This window comes from Amblyomma maculatum, chromosome 1, assembly GCF_055883805.1.
Source record: "Amblyomma maculatum isolate TAMU_Amacu chromosome 1, ASM5588380v1, whole genome shotgun sequence".
Taxonomy (NCBI): domain Eukaryota; kingdom Metazoa; phylum Arthropoda; class Arachnida; order Ixodida; family Ixodidae; genus Amblyomma; species Amblyomma maculatum.
In genome coordinates this window covers 224,592,125-224,608,273 of record NC_139344.1, presented here as the reverse complement: position 1 = coordinate 224,608,273, position 16,149 = coordinate 224,592,125, and the positions used below count along the sequence as shown (strand labels likewise).

The window sequence follows — 16,149 nt, the reverse complement described above, 5'->3', positions numbered from 1 at the left end:
TACCCAGAATTGAGAAAAATGTGTCTGAAAATTTATGCACTGATTTCATATCAAAACTGCGACGCAGCTGTTCTTTGTGCAGGGTTCAGGGTGGTGTCATACCATTTCGCTTCCCATTTATCATCTATCTGCTAGTCAAGCTGAGGGCTAGTTTGTGATAGGGATTTGGACAGAGCGACATATGGCAGCATATGTGCTTCCAATTGTATGCTGTTAATTTTGTGTCAATGTCCACCGCGAAGTGAGGCAGATACTGTGCCATCCTTTCCCCAGAAACGAAACCAGCTAAATAAAATTGCGGGCTGCAGTACACGGTGTTAAAGCCACTATCGCCTCTACTCCTAAGGCAAAGCTTAAATGTCCTAATTTTTAACCCACCTTATGCAGTAACACCCACTTATGGCCACTTTCTTTCTCTTTTTTTTTTTTTTTTTTTTTTTGAGTGCCTGTTTAAGTGAGAGGATTTGAAGGCTGGAAGCCAAGCACCAGGCCAGGCCGTAGCATGTACCCACTGGAAAAAGCAGTATCTAACCACTGGCAGCAGGAGTGGACCCCATAACTGGATAACGAGATTAGCCCTTCTGTGACCAGCCGTGGCAAGTTTGAACCTACATTCTACAACCGATTAACACAGGCACAGCCAGCCTTTCATAAAGATAATGCATTAAACATCTCACTTATGCAAGGCAAAATTATATGGACCCAGCTTGATAACGATGATTGACGGAAACCATCCAAAATGAAAAAGGCTGGTTTTGGACTTTATTGGCAGATGCCAGGTCACCTTAAGGCATTGTGAACCACAACTAAGATGCAAGTGAGAATGCATAACTATGTGAAGCAGTGTGTGACTATCTGTGATGTTGGTTTTGCCACTAGTTCAGGTTTCACGTGGGCCATGTGCAGGTGTTTATGCAAGGCGGTTCTTGTCTAGCCCACTTTTTCGCTTGCTTTGCTACGAAGGTGTTTTGGCTATCATTTGTACATTTTTTCAAGCTTCAAGTTATTGTGCTAGTGGTAACTAGTAGCAAAATTAGCCCTTGTGTGAGCACTGATCCATCTCAAGTTCGAAAGAGCTTTCCACTGCACCTTCAGTGCGCAGCTTGTTGGGTCTAGCGATACCCTGTCAGCCAATGACCCATATGTCGCTCTAGGAAGCAGCATGTCCTGTATTAAAGGGATCGCAAAACAACATTAAAACATCTACCTTACACAGGTGTTACCATTTCGGGATCTCTTTTTTTTACAATTATTACGAGGATGCTTAATGCAGACTGGGCTGCGTAAATGGCAAAGTGGTGGTATTTGTAGGCAAGCTCTGAAAAAAGCAACATGTTGCAAGCATGCTCATACCACACGTCACAAAATGTCTTCGAAGGTACAGCTTCTTTACCTCTGGCGCAATTACGAGGCACATGTTACTCCTACATAATCCTTTATACAATAGCGACACACATTTGCCCTTTTAGCTTCATGTGCTGCCAAACGGACGATGGTGCACCTATGTGCCATATTTTTTCTTGGTATTCTGTGCTTTTTTTGCAAAAGTGAATATTTACAGTTTGTTGAAAACCGTTTTGGTGGAAAGAAATTTTAAAAATTTGGAAAAAGACTTTTCTGTCAGCTGCTACAAAACCTGTGATAAAAATGAACTCAGCGTGCCATTCTGAGTGCAGTTCTAACATTTGTATGCATAAGGGATGTGCATGTTGCTCGCGACTTTTAAAGGATTAATGCCACTGATGGGTCTGCATATGCACTTTTTCGATACTGAAATTCCACCTGGCAGTGCAGTCTCCATACCAGTTCTCATGAAATTAAAATAGAGGTGCTGTTGTCATGCTTGGGTGAAAAATGCAGTGTTTTAGCATAGTTAAACCGAGTAAACATAAGAAAGTATGTTTAGCCTTGTCAGCCCGTGGTTTTGCTTTGTTTTTAGAAGTTGTTGATGAAGACGATGAAATGCAATGCACAGTACAAGAAAGTTGTATTAAAACACTCAAGGTGATTGGCTACGGAATCAGCTACGAGGTCCCATACTCGCATCCTACAAGAAATGTTTTGGTTTGAAACCGCTCCTCTCTGACTTTTTTTCTTTTAAGACGAAAGCCTTTCTAGGTTCATGGTGCACGTCAGCAGAATGTGACCGCCGGACGCCTCATGAGGAAATGTCGGCCGCATGAAGACAGATTAAAGAAGCAAAAATTACTGTTAGGAATAGTTAAGAATTAATAGAGTTTATAATGATTGGTAGAGGCTATAATGGCAACTAATGACTTGTAATGACCCATGTGTAAAACAGCAACTTGTAACGACTGCAATTGATAAGAAATGTCTAAAAATGCTTAGTAATGAGTAACGATTGCTAAAATGGCATACTAATGACTTGCAGTGACTACTAATGACAATATGTTTAATGGCTTGTAATGGCAATTGATTAGAAATGATTAAAATCATTAAAAATTAGAAATATCTCGAGACCCTGTATATTTTTCGTTTCAGGGTTACTATGCTATACTCGGGGACAACTTTCTGTGGCAATGTGGTGGAAGCTACAAAGCCGAAACGCACCAGCTTCCTCCGCACAAGAATATAGTGCCTCCAGAAATTTCGCATGTGATGCTCTGCAATGTTATACCATTACGGAACTATTAACCTTATTATTGTATCAGGCTTATACTACAGTACTAGCCAGTACAGTGGGAGTTTAATAGGCAGCGTTCATGTCAATGACTGCGCGGCCTGTCGATAATCTCACAAAGCGCAAACAGCGTACGCGGGGCCGGGTGGGATGTGTCTGCCGCTTGTCTCCGCCCATTTCTGCGCGCGTTCGTAACGTGCGTCTGTTTTTGACGGCTTACGTCGTGCGCGGTGTTCATTAGTCTCGACTTTATCTTCATGAGCCATCAGCGATGTAAAGGAACATGTTGCTGCTTAGTGGGAGCCAAGGAAACTGTTAAAGCTGAACAAGTATTGGCTCCAGGTACTCGGAACTACATGGCGTAGTAACACAGTTACGAAAGCCCCACCCCCGTAGCTTTGGCTTCATTGCCACCGAAAGTTGTCCCCGAGTGTAGGCCGATGAGGTCACTTCAAGGACAAATAACAGACAAACCTGAGTTTAAACTTAGCACCTCGAGGAGTAGTGCTTTTGACCTAATAGAAATGCTGCACATTTTTTTTTATAGATAGAGTAGCGGGCATGTTTGTTACTTGAATGCATCCATTATGCAAGGTTTCCAATTATGCAACACCCTATGAGACGGCGGTTTCATGTGGTCCCCTGTCTGCTGCTGCCAGCACATATTTGAGTGCACCAAAAACTCTTGACGAGGACATTGTGAAGACTTGGCAAAGGACACGTAAAGTGGTTGTACAAACAGCACTAAAAAATCATTGCTGTAACCTAGGCAGGTGGACAGATGGCTAAAGGTTGTTTACTCACCCCTCAAGAAAACTAGTGAGGCACAGAATGCCCTTTAATTTTTGAGAAGGTGGTGATGCCATCATCAAGAGTAGGCAGAAAAAAACTGCTTTGTCTTTGCCTTCAAAGTACCGGGAAAACTTCCAATTATCTCGGGGTGTGTGAATAGTACTGAAATTTTCGAATAAGATCGAATATGAATATGAATATGGAAAAAAAAAAATGCCTTTGAATATCTGATCTATGCAACAAAAAATAAATGGAAAATTAAAAGTGGCAAACATTGTTCATCTCGTTTATTTCAGATTAAATTACAATTTAAAAAAAAAAGTGTATACTGGACTGCAAAGTCCTGTGTGTACTGTACTGTGGCATGGTTGTGTTCATTGATTGACTTGAAGTGAGAGTTGAAGGTGACATCAGACCAAATGTTTTTTCTGCACCATGTTCCTCTCTCTCTCTCTCTCTATGTCTCTCTCTCTCTCTCTGTGTGTGTGTGTGTGTGTGCGTGCGTGCGTGCGTGCGTGTGTGTGTGTGTGTGTGTGTGTGTGTGTGTGTGTGTGTGTGTGTGTGTGTGTGTGTGTGTGTGTGTGTGTGTGTGTGTGTGTGTGTGTGAATTTAGGAATGACGTCAAAAAACTGAAAAATGTCACAAATGCTACAACTCTTATTCAGTTCAGTTCAGTTCAGTTCATTCATTCAGTCGTATCCGACTCTTCGTGACCCTATGGACCATATCACGCCACGCTTTCCGGTCTCTCACTATCTTTCTAACATCACATAACTTCATCTGCAGCACCTCGAGGATACCATCTAACCATCGCTTTCGCTGCCTACCCCTTCTCCGGTGACCCTCAACCTTTCCCAACATCAAATCTTTTTCCAGCGACTCCTCTCTTCTCATCAGATGACCAAAGTAGCTGAGCTTTAACTTTAGAATTTGACCCTCCAATGAGCAGTCAGGGTTTATGGTCGACAGTATCGACTGTTTTGATCTTCTGGCAGTCCAAGGAACTCTCAAGAGTCTCCGCCAGCACCGCAATTCAAACGCGTCAATTCTTCGGCGGTCAGCCGTCTTCACAGTCCAACTCTCGCATCCATACATCACAACTGGAAAGACCATAGCACGAGTTATACGGATCTTGGTTGGCAGACTAATGTCTCTGCTCTTTACTAGGCGGTCAAGGCTAACCATGGCTCTCTTTCCCAGAAGCAGGCGTCTCCTAATTTCATGGCTGCAGTCTCCTTCTGGGGTAATCTTGGAGCCCAAGAAGAAAAAATCTGTCACAGCTTCCACTTCTTGTCCCTTGATGCTCCAGGACTTGATAGGGCAAGAGGCCATGATCTTTGTCTTTTTAATGCTTAGTTTAAGCCCCACCTTCTCACTCTCTTCTTGTACGCGCATCAGAAGTCTCGAGTTCTACTTCACTTTCTGCCATTAAAGTGGTATCATCCGCATATCTAAGGTTGTTGATACGTTTTCCAGTAGTCTTCACTCCAGGTGAAGACTCGTCCAGATCGGCCTTCCTCATGGTGCACTCAGCATATAGGTTAAATAGGCAGGGCGACCTCCTCCAATCCTGTGGACACTGCAGGGTTGTCCAAATTTGCTGACATAATGTATGCAGAATGTCAACAGCATCATGGTTGAGGTTTTGAAGCAACTCAGCTGGAATGCCATCAATTCCGCTAGCTTTGTTCTTAGCAAGGCTGGCTAAGGCCCATTCAACTTCACTCTTTAGGATGCCCGGCTCGAGATCAGTAATCACAACCGTCTTATGTTGGGTTTGCACATCCGGGTCCTTCTTGTACAGTTATTCTGTATATTCCTGCCACCTCTTCTTTATCTCTGAGGCTTCAGTGAGGTCCCTGCCTCGTTTGTCCTTTATCACGCCCATCTTAGCACAGAAGCTTCCTTTGATAGCTTTGATTGTCTTATACAGATCTCTTGTGTTCCTCATTTGGCTGTTGTCCTCAACAGCTTGGTACTGTATGTTCAGGAAGGTATTCTTATCTCTCCTTGCTATTTTCTGAAAATCCGCATTGAGAACCTTGTATCTTTCTCTTAACCCCATAACGTTTGCCATCCTCCTTTCCTCAGCTATTTGCAAAGCCTCTTCAGATAACCAGTTTGCTTTCTTGCATTTCTTTTGCTTTGGAACTACCTTAGTAGCAACTTCTTGTATTATATCACGAACATCAGTCCACATCTCTTCAGGCTCTCTGCCTTCTAGATCTAATTCTTGAAATCGATTCCTCACTTCCACAGCATATTCTGATGGAATTTGATCCAGATCATACCTGAACGGCCTTCTAGTTTTCTGCGTTCTCCTCAATCGAAGCTTAAATTTGGCAACAAGAAGCTGATGATCTGTGACAACTCTTATTAGTATATCGGCAAATAGGGACACAGCACCTATATGCATTGATATGGTGCCACTGCATTGGGATGAGGAGGACAGGGCTCTGTCTGCTTAGGTATAGACTAATTTAGCGAGAGCAAGCAGGAGAGGAGGAAAATACTCTCTAACCAGATTCATTGCGCTGGCGTATTGTCGCGAACACCGAGTGGCCTGTGCATTTGTACGCTTCATGCATAGCAGAGAGGCCTTGCACCTCAGTATATTGTTGTTTGAGAGACTTCAATACATTTATTAGCGCTCATTGTAGTGCTAACGTCATCAGGACAGCAATGCGTGTTCATGGACTGCACAAACTATCAAAGAAATCACAAGATGATTGCCGAGAGCGTATGCGGGAAGCATGCAACGACATTCCGAGTGCGGCTGTGATATGTTTCTTCACCGCTTTCCAGTCCATCCTGATTTAATTCACCTATGAACGTTTGTGTAAGCCAGACAGACTTAGTACCAAGGATGGACTCACGAATATGATGCCCATTTTACTTCCTCTGCTGTAGTACGCCGGGCAGGCCGTGCAGTCCGTGCCTCCCACAAGCCCTCTGCGCCAACGATACAGTAAATCTCTTCCGCCAGCACCTTAAACAATAAGCCGACAGCAGAAGAAAATAAATCTTTCTTGCGGATTTCTGACCCATAGCGTGTTGTTGATAATTGCAATACAAACAAGTTTCTTAAGACAGTCAGCTGCCGCTGGTACAAAGCACAGCTCATTGTCTGCACGCTGGCTCCGCCGCTAAGGCGTCACCGAAATTACATCTTTCTTTTACTGATACAATGGGATCGGCAGTAAGGCTGTTCCACGAGAGACCATTCACTCTAGCACTGAGCAATCACAAAGCGCCGTCGTATATGACCAATACAATTTGGCCTAGCTATGACTGCGAAACAATTAGGCCTAGCTATGACTAGGGAGCAGCTCTCGGAAAGAGTGTCGTCGCCTGCCGCGCCAGTGTGCGGCGCCGCTTTCGTAAGCGCTGCTGTATGTGCTGCGAATTTGTCGTCTTCGTTCATGGTGCAGCTGAGAGCGCATGTTTTTGGACGTCGTCGTGCAAGCGATGCTGCTACGACGGGACGGGGATACGATGTTGCTTTGCTGCCGGATTTACATCAAGGCTGCATAAAAACGTCGACGGATAGTACTTTAGACACTATACTACTTTTATGTGCTGTTCTTGGATCGTGATTTAACTTAAAAATATACATTTTTGAAGCAGGACAGCTCGATCGTATGCTTTTTGCACTTGGTCGCCGGCGCACCACAGACACGCATTCATTCGCCAAGCTTGGCACGCGATAGCAGCTGTTAGCGGCGTAACCACGGTGAACGCTGCCCTGCCTTTAATGCGAAATGAAATCAGCGCAACATCGAATATAAATATGCACTGCCGAGAGGAAATACACGACATGAAATGGGTCGCACTTCACGTTGAATCAATACGACAATGACTGGACAGCATTTTTCGTAGTATCTACCTATTCCACGCTCGGTAGCTGCCCGTATATGGTTTATTCACTGTGTATTTGTGTGTACAGTTACCATTGCGATTATAAAATATAATTGAAAATATGTGTATTGTGAAGGATACAACAGATACATCCTCACAGTTAACTCTGACGAGTTCGGCCTGCGGAAGAGAAGCGCAGTTTTTCACAGTCGCCCTGGCCGCTACCGTTGTTTCCAACAGCTGCCGCCATGCCAAACGGATGGTATACGGTTTGCTGGTGTGCTCCGACAAGACACAAAATAGCATCAAAGGTGTCAGGTAGCTTTCACGACCATCACGAAACAGCACTTTTAAATTGCCGCGTCACAGCATAAACACGCACAGCACAGCTCAAGATGGCGTCAAGAGGAGCTTGAGCAGACTTTCCCAATTTGGCTCATATGGGGCGCCACCATCAAACTAAAATGGCTGCGCCCAGGCATCGAAACTAAAATCGTCTATAGAAAGCAAAAGGAACTGCAGCTACTTCGCTTTTTAATCCTTGCAGTGCTGTTAATCTATGAACTGTTCTTCCCATACTGCTTACCTCCATTTTGCTCACATAATTCATCAAGTGGTCTCGTCTTTTCTCTCTGCAGAATTCATACATTTAAGTTTATTGAGGAACATTATGTTATACTGATGCAATATGCCTGGTCATTGTTTTTTGCCTCTTTTTCTATTTCAGCCATTCTTCATGGCACATCCAGCCTGCATCACTTCCACAAACATAAGAGGGAAGACCACAAGTCAAAGACTGCCAAAAAACTCAAAAAGAAGCTCAAAGTAGGTTTTGACAAAATGTGGCATTGCCCATGCGGTCATATTGTTTTATTTATTCACAGTAGACCTCCTTTAGCTATTTTGGCACCGTGGAAAAGGCAGGCGACTTAGTGGGAACTCAAACAAAAAAAAAGAAAAAAAAACTAGTAAAGGAAATATTCGCCCAATTGTGCTGTAAAATGAACTGAAATTTTAGGTTGTCTTTTGAGCACATACAAAATGTTTTGTCTAAATGTTGTATGTGGTGTGTAGAGAAAAATCGCACCCTGTGAACTTGCAGAAAAGAAGCATGAAAATTTGAATAAGGCATGCTATAAAACTAAAAACAATGAAAAATACTACTTCAGAATATAAAAAGTGGGCTACATTGCCTCTTCTCTTAGTTATGAAAACTAGACGCACTTATCTAAATTTTTGTTTATAGTGTTTTGTTGCAAATCTGATGTAGCCATTCTTAAAGCTACACCAGTAAAGTGCAATGAAGCCAGATTACCAAAGGAACTATTACGTTACATGTTGAAATGCATCTTGAAGGCCTGAAAAATAGTTCAATTTCAATTCTTCGTGCATCTGTACCTGCTCATAGCATGGCTTACAGTTTTGTGGATTATGTTCGGTACTTCTTGTGAAGGGTGCAAGCTGATTTTCTTTCAAGATTGAAAATCTGCTCAAGCATCTGATCTTAGAAAGCTAGGTAATCAAACCTGGTGATCGATGGGGCTGAAAAAGCTTTGCACTTAGCTGATATTTTGAGAGGTCACACATACCAGAACATTTCCTTGTTGTTGAGAAACCCTAGCATAGGTTATTTAAACCCAAGAGAATAGAGGTAAATCAGTGAGGACACACAGTGAGCATGCTTAATATAGGAGACCACTTTGAAAACTTATTTTTGAAAAAATTTGTTTTTGTTAAATTGGGATTTGTTAATGATTGGGAAATAAATTATGCTTCTAACTAAAACCGTTCCAGAGATACAGCCAAATTTGCAACTCCCTGTGCATTTTACAAACCAATCAGAATCCGAACAGTAGTCTGCAGGTTCAATTCACATGGGAACGCTCAGTGTACTCTATGTAAATGGTCTACACATGTGATGCACCTCTCTTGTGAACCATTTTGTTGTTAAATGCAAACAAAAATACACATATACGCATGGAAACAAGTGTGATCATAAACCTAACAATTAAGAAGCAAAGAAAAAAAAAAAGGAACACCGAAAAAACAAATATTTTTTCAATTAAAACTGATTGCTGGGCTAGTTGGTGCATAGTCACATAAAGGAAAGGTTAATAACACAAAACGACACTCACAAATAGGCACAAATAGACAAACAGGACCGGCGCTGACCGGTTGTATTTACAGCGCAAGAGTATCAGTATTGGTTCATGTGTTGCTCCAGTATTATGTAGCATTTTTCTTGCGTGTATTGACTGGTCATTGTTTGTAACCTTTGACTCTGGGATAGTTCTGAAGGTTTTTAGGTATGTTGATGGCTTTTTAGTCATTTTGAAGAGACAGGACGTGGTGTATAAGGAAACCGTGGCACAAATACTAGATATTTTTCAGGATTACGGCGAGGGCTTAAAGTTCACGTCGGAAATACCTGTGCATGGCTGTTTGCAGTTTTTAGACCTTAATCTTAAGTTAACACAAAAAGGTGTATGCTGGTGCTACCGGCGAAGAGTTTGTAAGGATTTATTGCCTTATGATTCTGCGCACTCCAAGATTATTAAGCGAGCTATCACGATGCAGGTGTTAAAGTGTGCTTTACAAAGATCTTAATGTCGCATGATGAAACAGAGCTTCGATAACCAGATAACAAGGCTTCCATCAGCGGGATATCCTGAACACCTAGTGGCAGTTGTTACAAAGTCCCTGTTGCAGAATATGAAGGGACACAAACGTTTGCAAAAAAGACACTATGATGGGAAGATTAAATCAAGACCTATTGTTGCCCCTTATACAGTCAAACCCGGATATATCGAACTCGAAGGGGATCGCGAAATAGTTCGATATATTGATAATTCGATATACAGAAATCGGCTTGGGACGGCACTTACGATGCGAAAAAACGATACTGTATTTGTCGCGTAATCAACTCACTCGCATAATAAACCCACCCTCCACTTTTGCACTCGAGAATTTGGAAAAAAAAAGCGTTAAGGCCAGCTCGCTCACATGCACGCGATTAAGTGATCTCAGCGACGAGCGGCAGCGACAGAGCAAAACATTTCCAACTTGTAACTGCGTCCCTCTGCCGTACAAACCACAAGCCACCGCGGCAGCTCAAAACAAGGTTTCTGTGTCGCTGCTGCAGAAATGGCCAGCGTTATCGCTTGCATGTCGCACTCCGTTTCGGTCTTCTCATCCACAGCTCATTTATTGGCAGCGTGCCAAGATGCTGCGCAGCGATAACGTCCCGGCGTGTTTATCTTTTGATAGCTCCTGCTGCGGCGGGGAGCGAACTTGGCAGACTGCCCGTGATGGCTTGATTGCACAAGCCTGGTACGATTTATCACGCAAGCGCGGGCGCACTCTACTGCTACAAAATCATTGGAAAGCGTGATAAAGTAGCTGCAAATGCTGTTTGAAGTGAAAAATGCTAAAAGCCGGTGTCATGATCGCAGCTGACCGCGTGCTTTCGTTGATTCATACATGCAAGAATAAACGACTCCCTCAAAAAAAAAAAAAAGAAAAAAAAAAAAGAAACAGCTTCGTAACGCCATTTCTTACGCTACGCCGCGCGTACAGCACAACAATAAGAACAAACGACTGTCGCAAAAAAGAAAAAAAAAAAAAGATCTGTCGCTTCTTAATTTCCACAGGCGCCATAGCCACGTCAGCCGCTGCGTGCAGAGGGTTCGCAACACACGCTGGAGAAAGCGTCTGACGTCTGTCTGAAAACGGGTTGAGCTGGCTTGGTGCATGTGTAGCGCGCGCTACTGCGAACGAAGGCCAGGAAAGAGGGAGGAGAGAGATAGCTCGGCAAAAGAATGGGCACACCCTTGCGTTTCGCTCTATCGCGTTTTTCCCCTCTCGTTCTCACCAGTTCTAGCCATGTACCAAATCAAAAATGATATCTTTATTCTAAAGGAAATGTAGAAACTGTAGTCACTTCTTAAGCACACGTTAAAACGGCACCCATCAACTTGCCTTGAAGTTTCACTCAGTAACTGTCATGCATCGGCAAATGTAAAAGCAGAAAAGTGCATCATATTATTTGTTCTTAGTGTGTGTGTGTTTGTGGGAGAGGGGGGAATGGGGGGGATTTATAAGCTTGTGCTTCCAGCATTCCCATTACTGAAAACAATTTTAAAACTCGCTCACGAAACTTCTCATCGCTGTCTTTTTTGGGGGTTCAGTCTAGCTGTGGTGGTAAGTACTCTTCCATTTCTAACAAAGCTAGGGTTGGTTTCCTGAGCAGAAATAGTACAGTGCAGAAAAGTTTCTCAGAAGGAAAGAATTAGCCATTAGACCAGTATTGCAGGTTTTAGTTGGAAATATTCTTGTTTTTATTGTTTTTAATTGCATTTATTGTTTTTCAATCAGTCAAAACATAAAAAGAAGAAACACAAGAAGCATTCAAAGCAAGTGGCAGTGAAAAAAGATTCTGCACATGAAAGCAGTGAAACTGGGGAAAGCAGCGACAGTTCAGGGGAATTGGAACCCTCTTACAAGGACATCGTGGCAAGGTATTCACCATCTGTTTGCAAAACTTCAATCAGACTTTGCTTCTCATTTAGTGCTTCCTCTGTTTTGCCACCTAATATAAAGATGAGCACCTCAACAATATTGACACACAAATTATCCTTCCGCATCCTTAGTGGCTATCAAGTGGCTAATTAAATTAAGTCCACATTTCTGAACATTAATTTCATCTCGTGCTGCTAAAAGAATGTTGAGAGAACCATTAAGAGCCAAAGAACTTTTACTAAAGACTAGGTGTGTGCTAATATTGAAATTTTCGAATGCTAATCAAATAGAAATATGAGAAAGAAATGCCTTCAAACATCAAATATTTCATCAGTGAAAAAAAGAAATGTAAATTTAAAAAACAGAAAACATTGCTCGCCTTGTTTATTTCAGAATTCATGTGGTATTTCAAATAAAATAACCCACAATTGCCCAGAAGTGTATGCCCTTATGAAAAATCCAGTATAAACATTATACATGATTCTGTATACCAGTTTTCTGTACAGGAAGGATCTGCACAAAACTAGCTTGAGCTGTCATAGTATTTCTGCTGGATACAGTAAAATCTGATTAATTCAGCCTTCAATGAACGAGAAAAAAAATGTCCGAATTCACAAAAAGCTGAAATGTTCAAATGGGCCTGAAAGAACTGCCGAAAACCATTTTCATCCCAGAAATATTATCTGAACACCTACATGATAGTTTTCTGCATTTGAGGAGAAACTGAAGTTTTTTTTCCATTTTGTCATCAAGTGTGAAGCACTTGATGACAAAATGGCACACTGTTGGAAAGGCCCTTTTTTCAAAAGCGAAGGAAATTCAAAATATGCCCTGCCACATTTCAAGAATGCTTCTCTCCACAGTCTACGCAGTTAAGCATTGCAGTGAAGCACACAGTGTGGTGAAACTGTGATGAATTCCAAAACTTTCGTTGTACTCATTCATTTTCGAATATTTGAAAAATTCTGAATATCAGTTTTTCGATTATGAATTGCATAACAAATATATTTTATTTGTAGTCAAAATTTTGAATATTCGCACACCCCTACTAAACATAGAATCAAATGTAGTTGTTGCCGTGGCCCTTTTAGTATATAAAAGACGATGCAGCATGTTTGAAATTTTCTTCTTTCAAGATTACAAACTTCTACATGAAAAACTTCAAGCGGCTTCCAAACTCTTTGGTATATTTCAAGGTTTAGCGCCTCAAAGCAATGTATGGGCTATGAAGGATGTCATAATAGTGGGCTCTGGATTATGTAGACTGCCTGGTACTTCTTAACCTGCACTGACATTACACAGTATACAGATGCCTTTTACATCTTGCTTCCAGCAAAGTTTTTGCTATCAAATACACACTTATTAAACAATGCTCACCATTTCAATCAACATGTCTTTAGCTTCTTTTTCTTCACACACTGTAATTAAGTGTGTATTGCAATGCTGTCATTTCATAATTAATATTATTCCTACAGCTTGCTCCCTACTTGCCACACTGGCTCACTGACTTTTTTCAACTGCTGGTCCAAAGGTTGCAGTTTCAATCCTGTCTGCAGTTGATGTGTCCACTACAAAAATGCACATGTGCTCCGCGATGTCAGTGCATGCTAAAAAAAATCAGGTGGTCAGAATTGATCCAGTGCCCTCCACAATTGCATCCCTCATCGCCCATGTGTTGCACTGATGTTGTAAACCTTATAATTTACAATTTACCTTTACTTTTGTTGCTTAGTTAAGGTGTGCCTATACTCTGTTTCATACATCAGGTGCAACGCAGCGAAAGCTATGTAAGTAGTCCGCAAGAAAAAAAAAAAAAAAAAAAAAGTGCATCACTACGTGCTCGTTTTGTGGCCGAGTGGTTCCTGTGAAAACGGGCTCTATTCCGAGCATACATGTTTGCAATAACTTGCTTCGCATGCCTAGACATCTTTTCAGTGCGGATCTTATAGAAAAAAATGCGCACCGAAGAACCATATTCTCAAAAAGAGATGCGTAGTGCGGAGGGCACAGCCAGCGCCATCTAGTGGCACAGCTGGCAAAGTTGCGGGGCAGTGAAGACGCGACACGGACGAAAACGACATAAAAAACATACAAATTCACCGAATCCGATCCTTTCTCTAAAAAAGGGTGCTGTTTAAGAAGTTGATGGCAAATGTAAGATGTATTAAGCTTGCAGACAAAATAACTATTATTTCCTCTCGTCAAAAGCAGGCACTATTTTTCATCGCGGATGCGGGGAACGCAAACAAGAGCTGTAGCTTTGGCAGTGTTGCACTTGATGTATGAAACGGAGTATAGCTTGTCATAGAAAAAAAAAAGGTGTCCGCAGATAATGTTATGCAGTTGCTGATCTTTGTGGATGCATATAGTCATGTCTAGGTAGTGTCGACCGGATGCACTGCTTTACTCGTGCTGCAGAGATTTCATTGTCTCTGCAAGGTGGATGCATGCATACTCAAGAGTGGTGGCAGCAAAATCTTAAATGTGCTCGAAGACAACCATTTGCCCATATCTTTCTCTTCCATAATGTTTCCTTTATGTTAAGAATTGAACTGAATTTGTTCGTGTTATCACCACTGCGTGTTAACCAGAGCACTGTCCAAGTTGTGAAGTTGTGTGCCTTGGCTAACTCCTGCTTAGAACTTGTGCAGTCTCCTTCATCAAGACAGGTAAAACACAAAAAAAAAAAGAGTTCTGTTGAGGTTACACAATGTAGGCTAAGCCATATAAGGCACTACTAGACCTTGAGGCCCTGCTCCAGAACTCTCATTATTTCGTGAAACACAGAAAATAGACCCTTCCATAAAGTGCTGTCTCTGACAGTAATCAAATGCAGTTTTGGTGGTGTTGGCTTGATCAAGTTGATTGAACTGCTCATTATATTAACTGAGTCAATGTAACAAAGTTTACTAGCCGCTGGCTATGGGTCCAAGCAGTGTCTGCCTATTTTCCTGTAGCGCACCAAAAAACAATAAAAAAAAAAAAAAAAAAGTTGAGCCCAAGCAAATCGAATTTACGTCACAATATAGTGCTCAAAACTCTTTTTGGTCTCCGGTAGCCAATGGGCGATGTTTAAAATGGACATCAGTATCGCTGTTATAGTTAAACCTGGAAATGTTGTTAGCTGCCCACGTTCTTTATTGTACTGGTTGATTTGCTGCAGCGTGTGTAACATCTAGAAGATTAATGCAGTGTTTGATGTTGTCTAAGCTCTGATGCTGATCACTGCCTCAATCCTTCCTACTTTATTCTCCTATTTCCTTTTTTTTTTTTTTTTTTTTTTTTTTTCAGACTTGAGAAATTGAGGAAGCTGATGTGACGAAAAGAACCATCTGCAGATGCACATGTTAATATTAGTATGTCAATAAATCCTGGTGAAGAATTTTATAATTCACAAAGCACTCTTGTGACGGTTTCATTTTATATAGTGATTGTTGACCCGCAGATAATGTCCTTTGAAGGTAAACAGTTATGACTGTGGTAGTGCTAATTCTGGAGGCTGTTATCATCAGCCAGAATATACTCACTGCAGGGCGTAGGCCTCTGCCATATTCCTCGAATTAACCCGGTCCTGTGTTAGTTGCATCCACTTCACCACTGCCGACTTCTTAACCTCATCTGCCCACCTAACTTTCTGCCACCCCCTACTACGCTTTCCTTCCCATGGTATCCAATTTGTTACCATTTGCGACCATCACTTCATGCTTATATGATGCTTATATTATGTTACCATTCTCAAGGAACTGAATGATATCATGGTTACATTTATAGAAGATCAGACTTGCTGGATTTATCATCCCAGGAATGGAAAAGTGCCTTTACCTTTCCGCTCCGCGCACTCTAAACTCATTAAACGTAACATAGCTCGTTTAGGTTTCGTGAACTGTTTGAAAAAGTCATGCCCACATTCATTTGAAGAAAGCATCTTTTTACAGTCAAAAAAGTTGCAAGATGCTGGCTACCCATTGCACATGCTGGTGTCAGTTGCAGAAGGACTTGTCAAAATAAACAAAAGGAAAGCTAAATCACAGCAAGAGCCGGAAAAGACAGAAGATAAAAGAAAATTTGCAGTCATTCTCTATAAGCACAGGTTGTCACACAACCTTATAAAAATTGATAACCGAGTGAATTTAAATGTTCTGTTCTCTGCCCCAAGTAAACTGAGTACGCTAAGTAAGCAGAGCACTTCAGAAAACAGGATGAAGTCTGGTTGCACGATCAAGCATCAGAAGCAGTTTGTAAAATGCACAGAAGGGGTTGTGTACAAGGTGCCATTGACTTGCACTAAATATCACATAGGCCAAACTGGTAGATGCCTAAATGAGATTAGGTGAACATAA

General features: G+C 41.8%; 1 protein-coding gene across 1 annotated transcript in view; it reads left to right on the top strand.

The window, feature by feature from the left end:
- The window catches only part of LOC146205746 (G patch domain-containing protein 1), a 92,350-nt gene extending 77,140 nt beyond the window's left edge, over nt 1-15,210 (top strand). Inside the window, exons 14-16 of the mRNA XM_084590409.1 lie at nt 8,019-8,116; nt 11,666-11,808; nt 15,101-15,210. Coding sequence (XP_084446535.1) covers nt 8,019-8,116; nt 11,666-11,808; nt 15,101-15,128 — 269 coding nt within the window. The 3' untranslated portion in view covers nt 15,129-15,210. The remainder of the gene's footprint in view (nt 1-8,018; nt 8,117-11,665; nt 11,809-15,100) is intronic.
- The last annotated feature ends 939 nt before the right edge of the window (nt 15,211-16,149 follow it).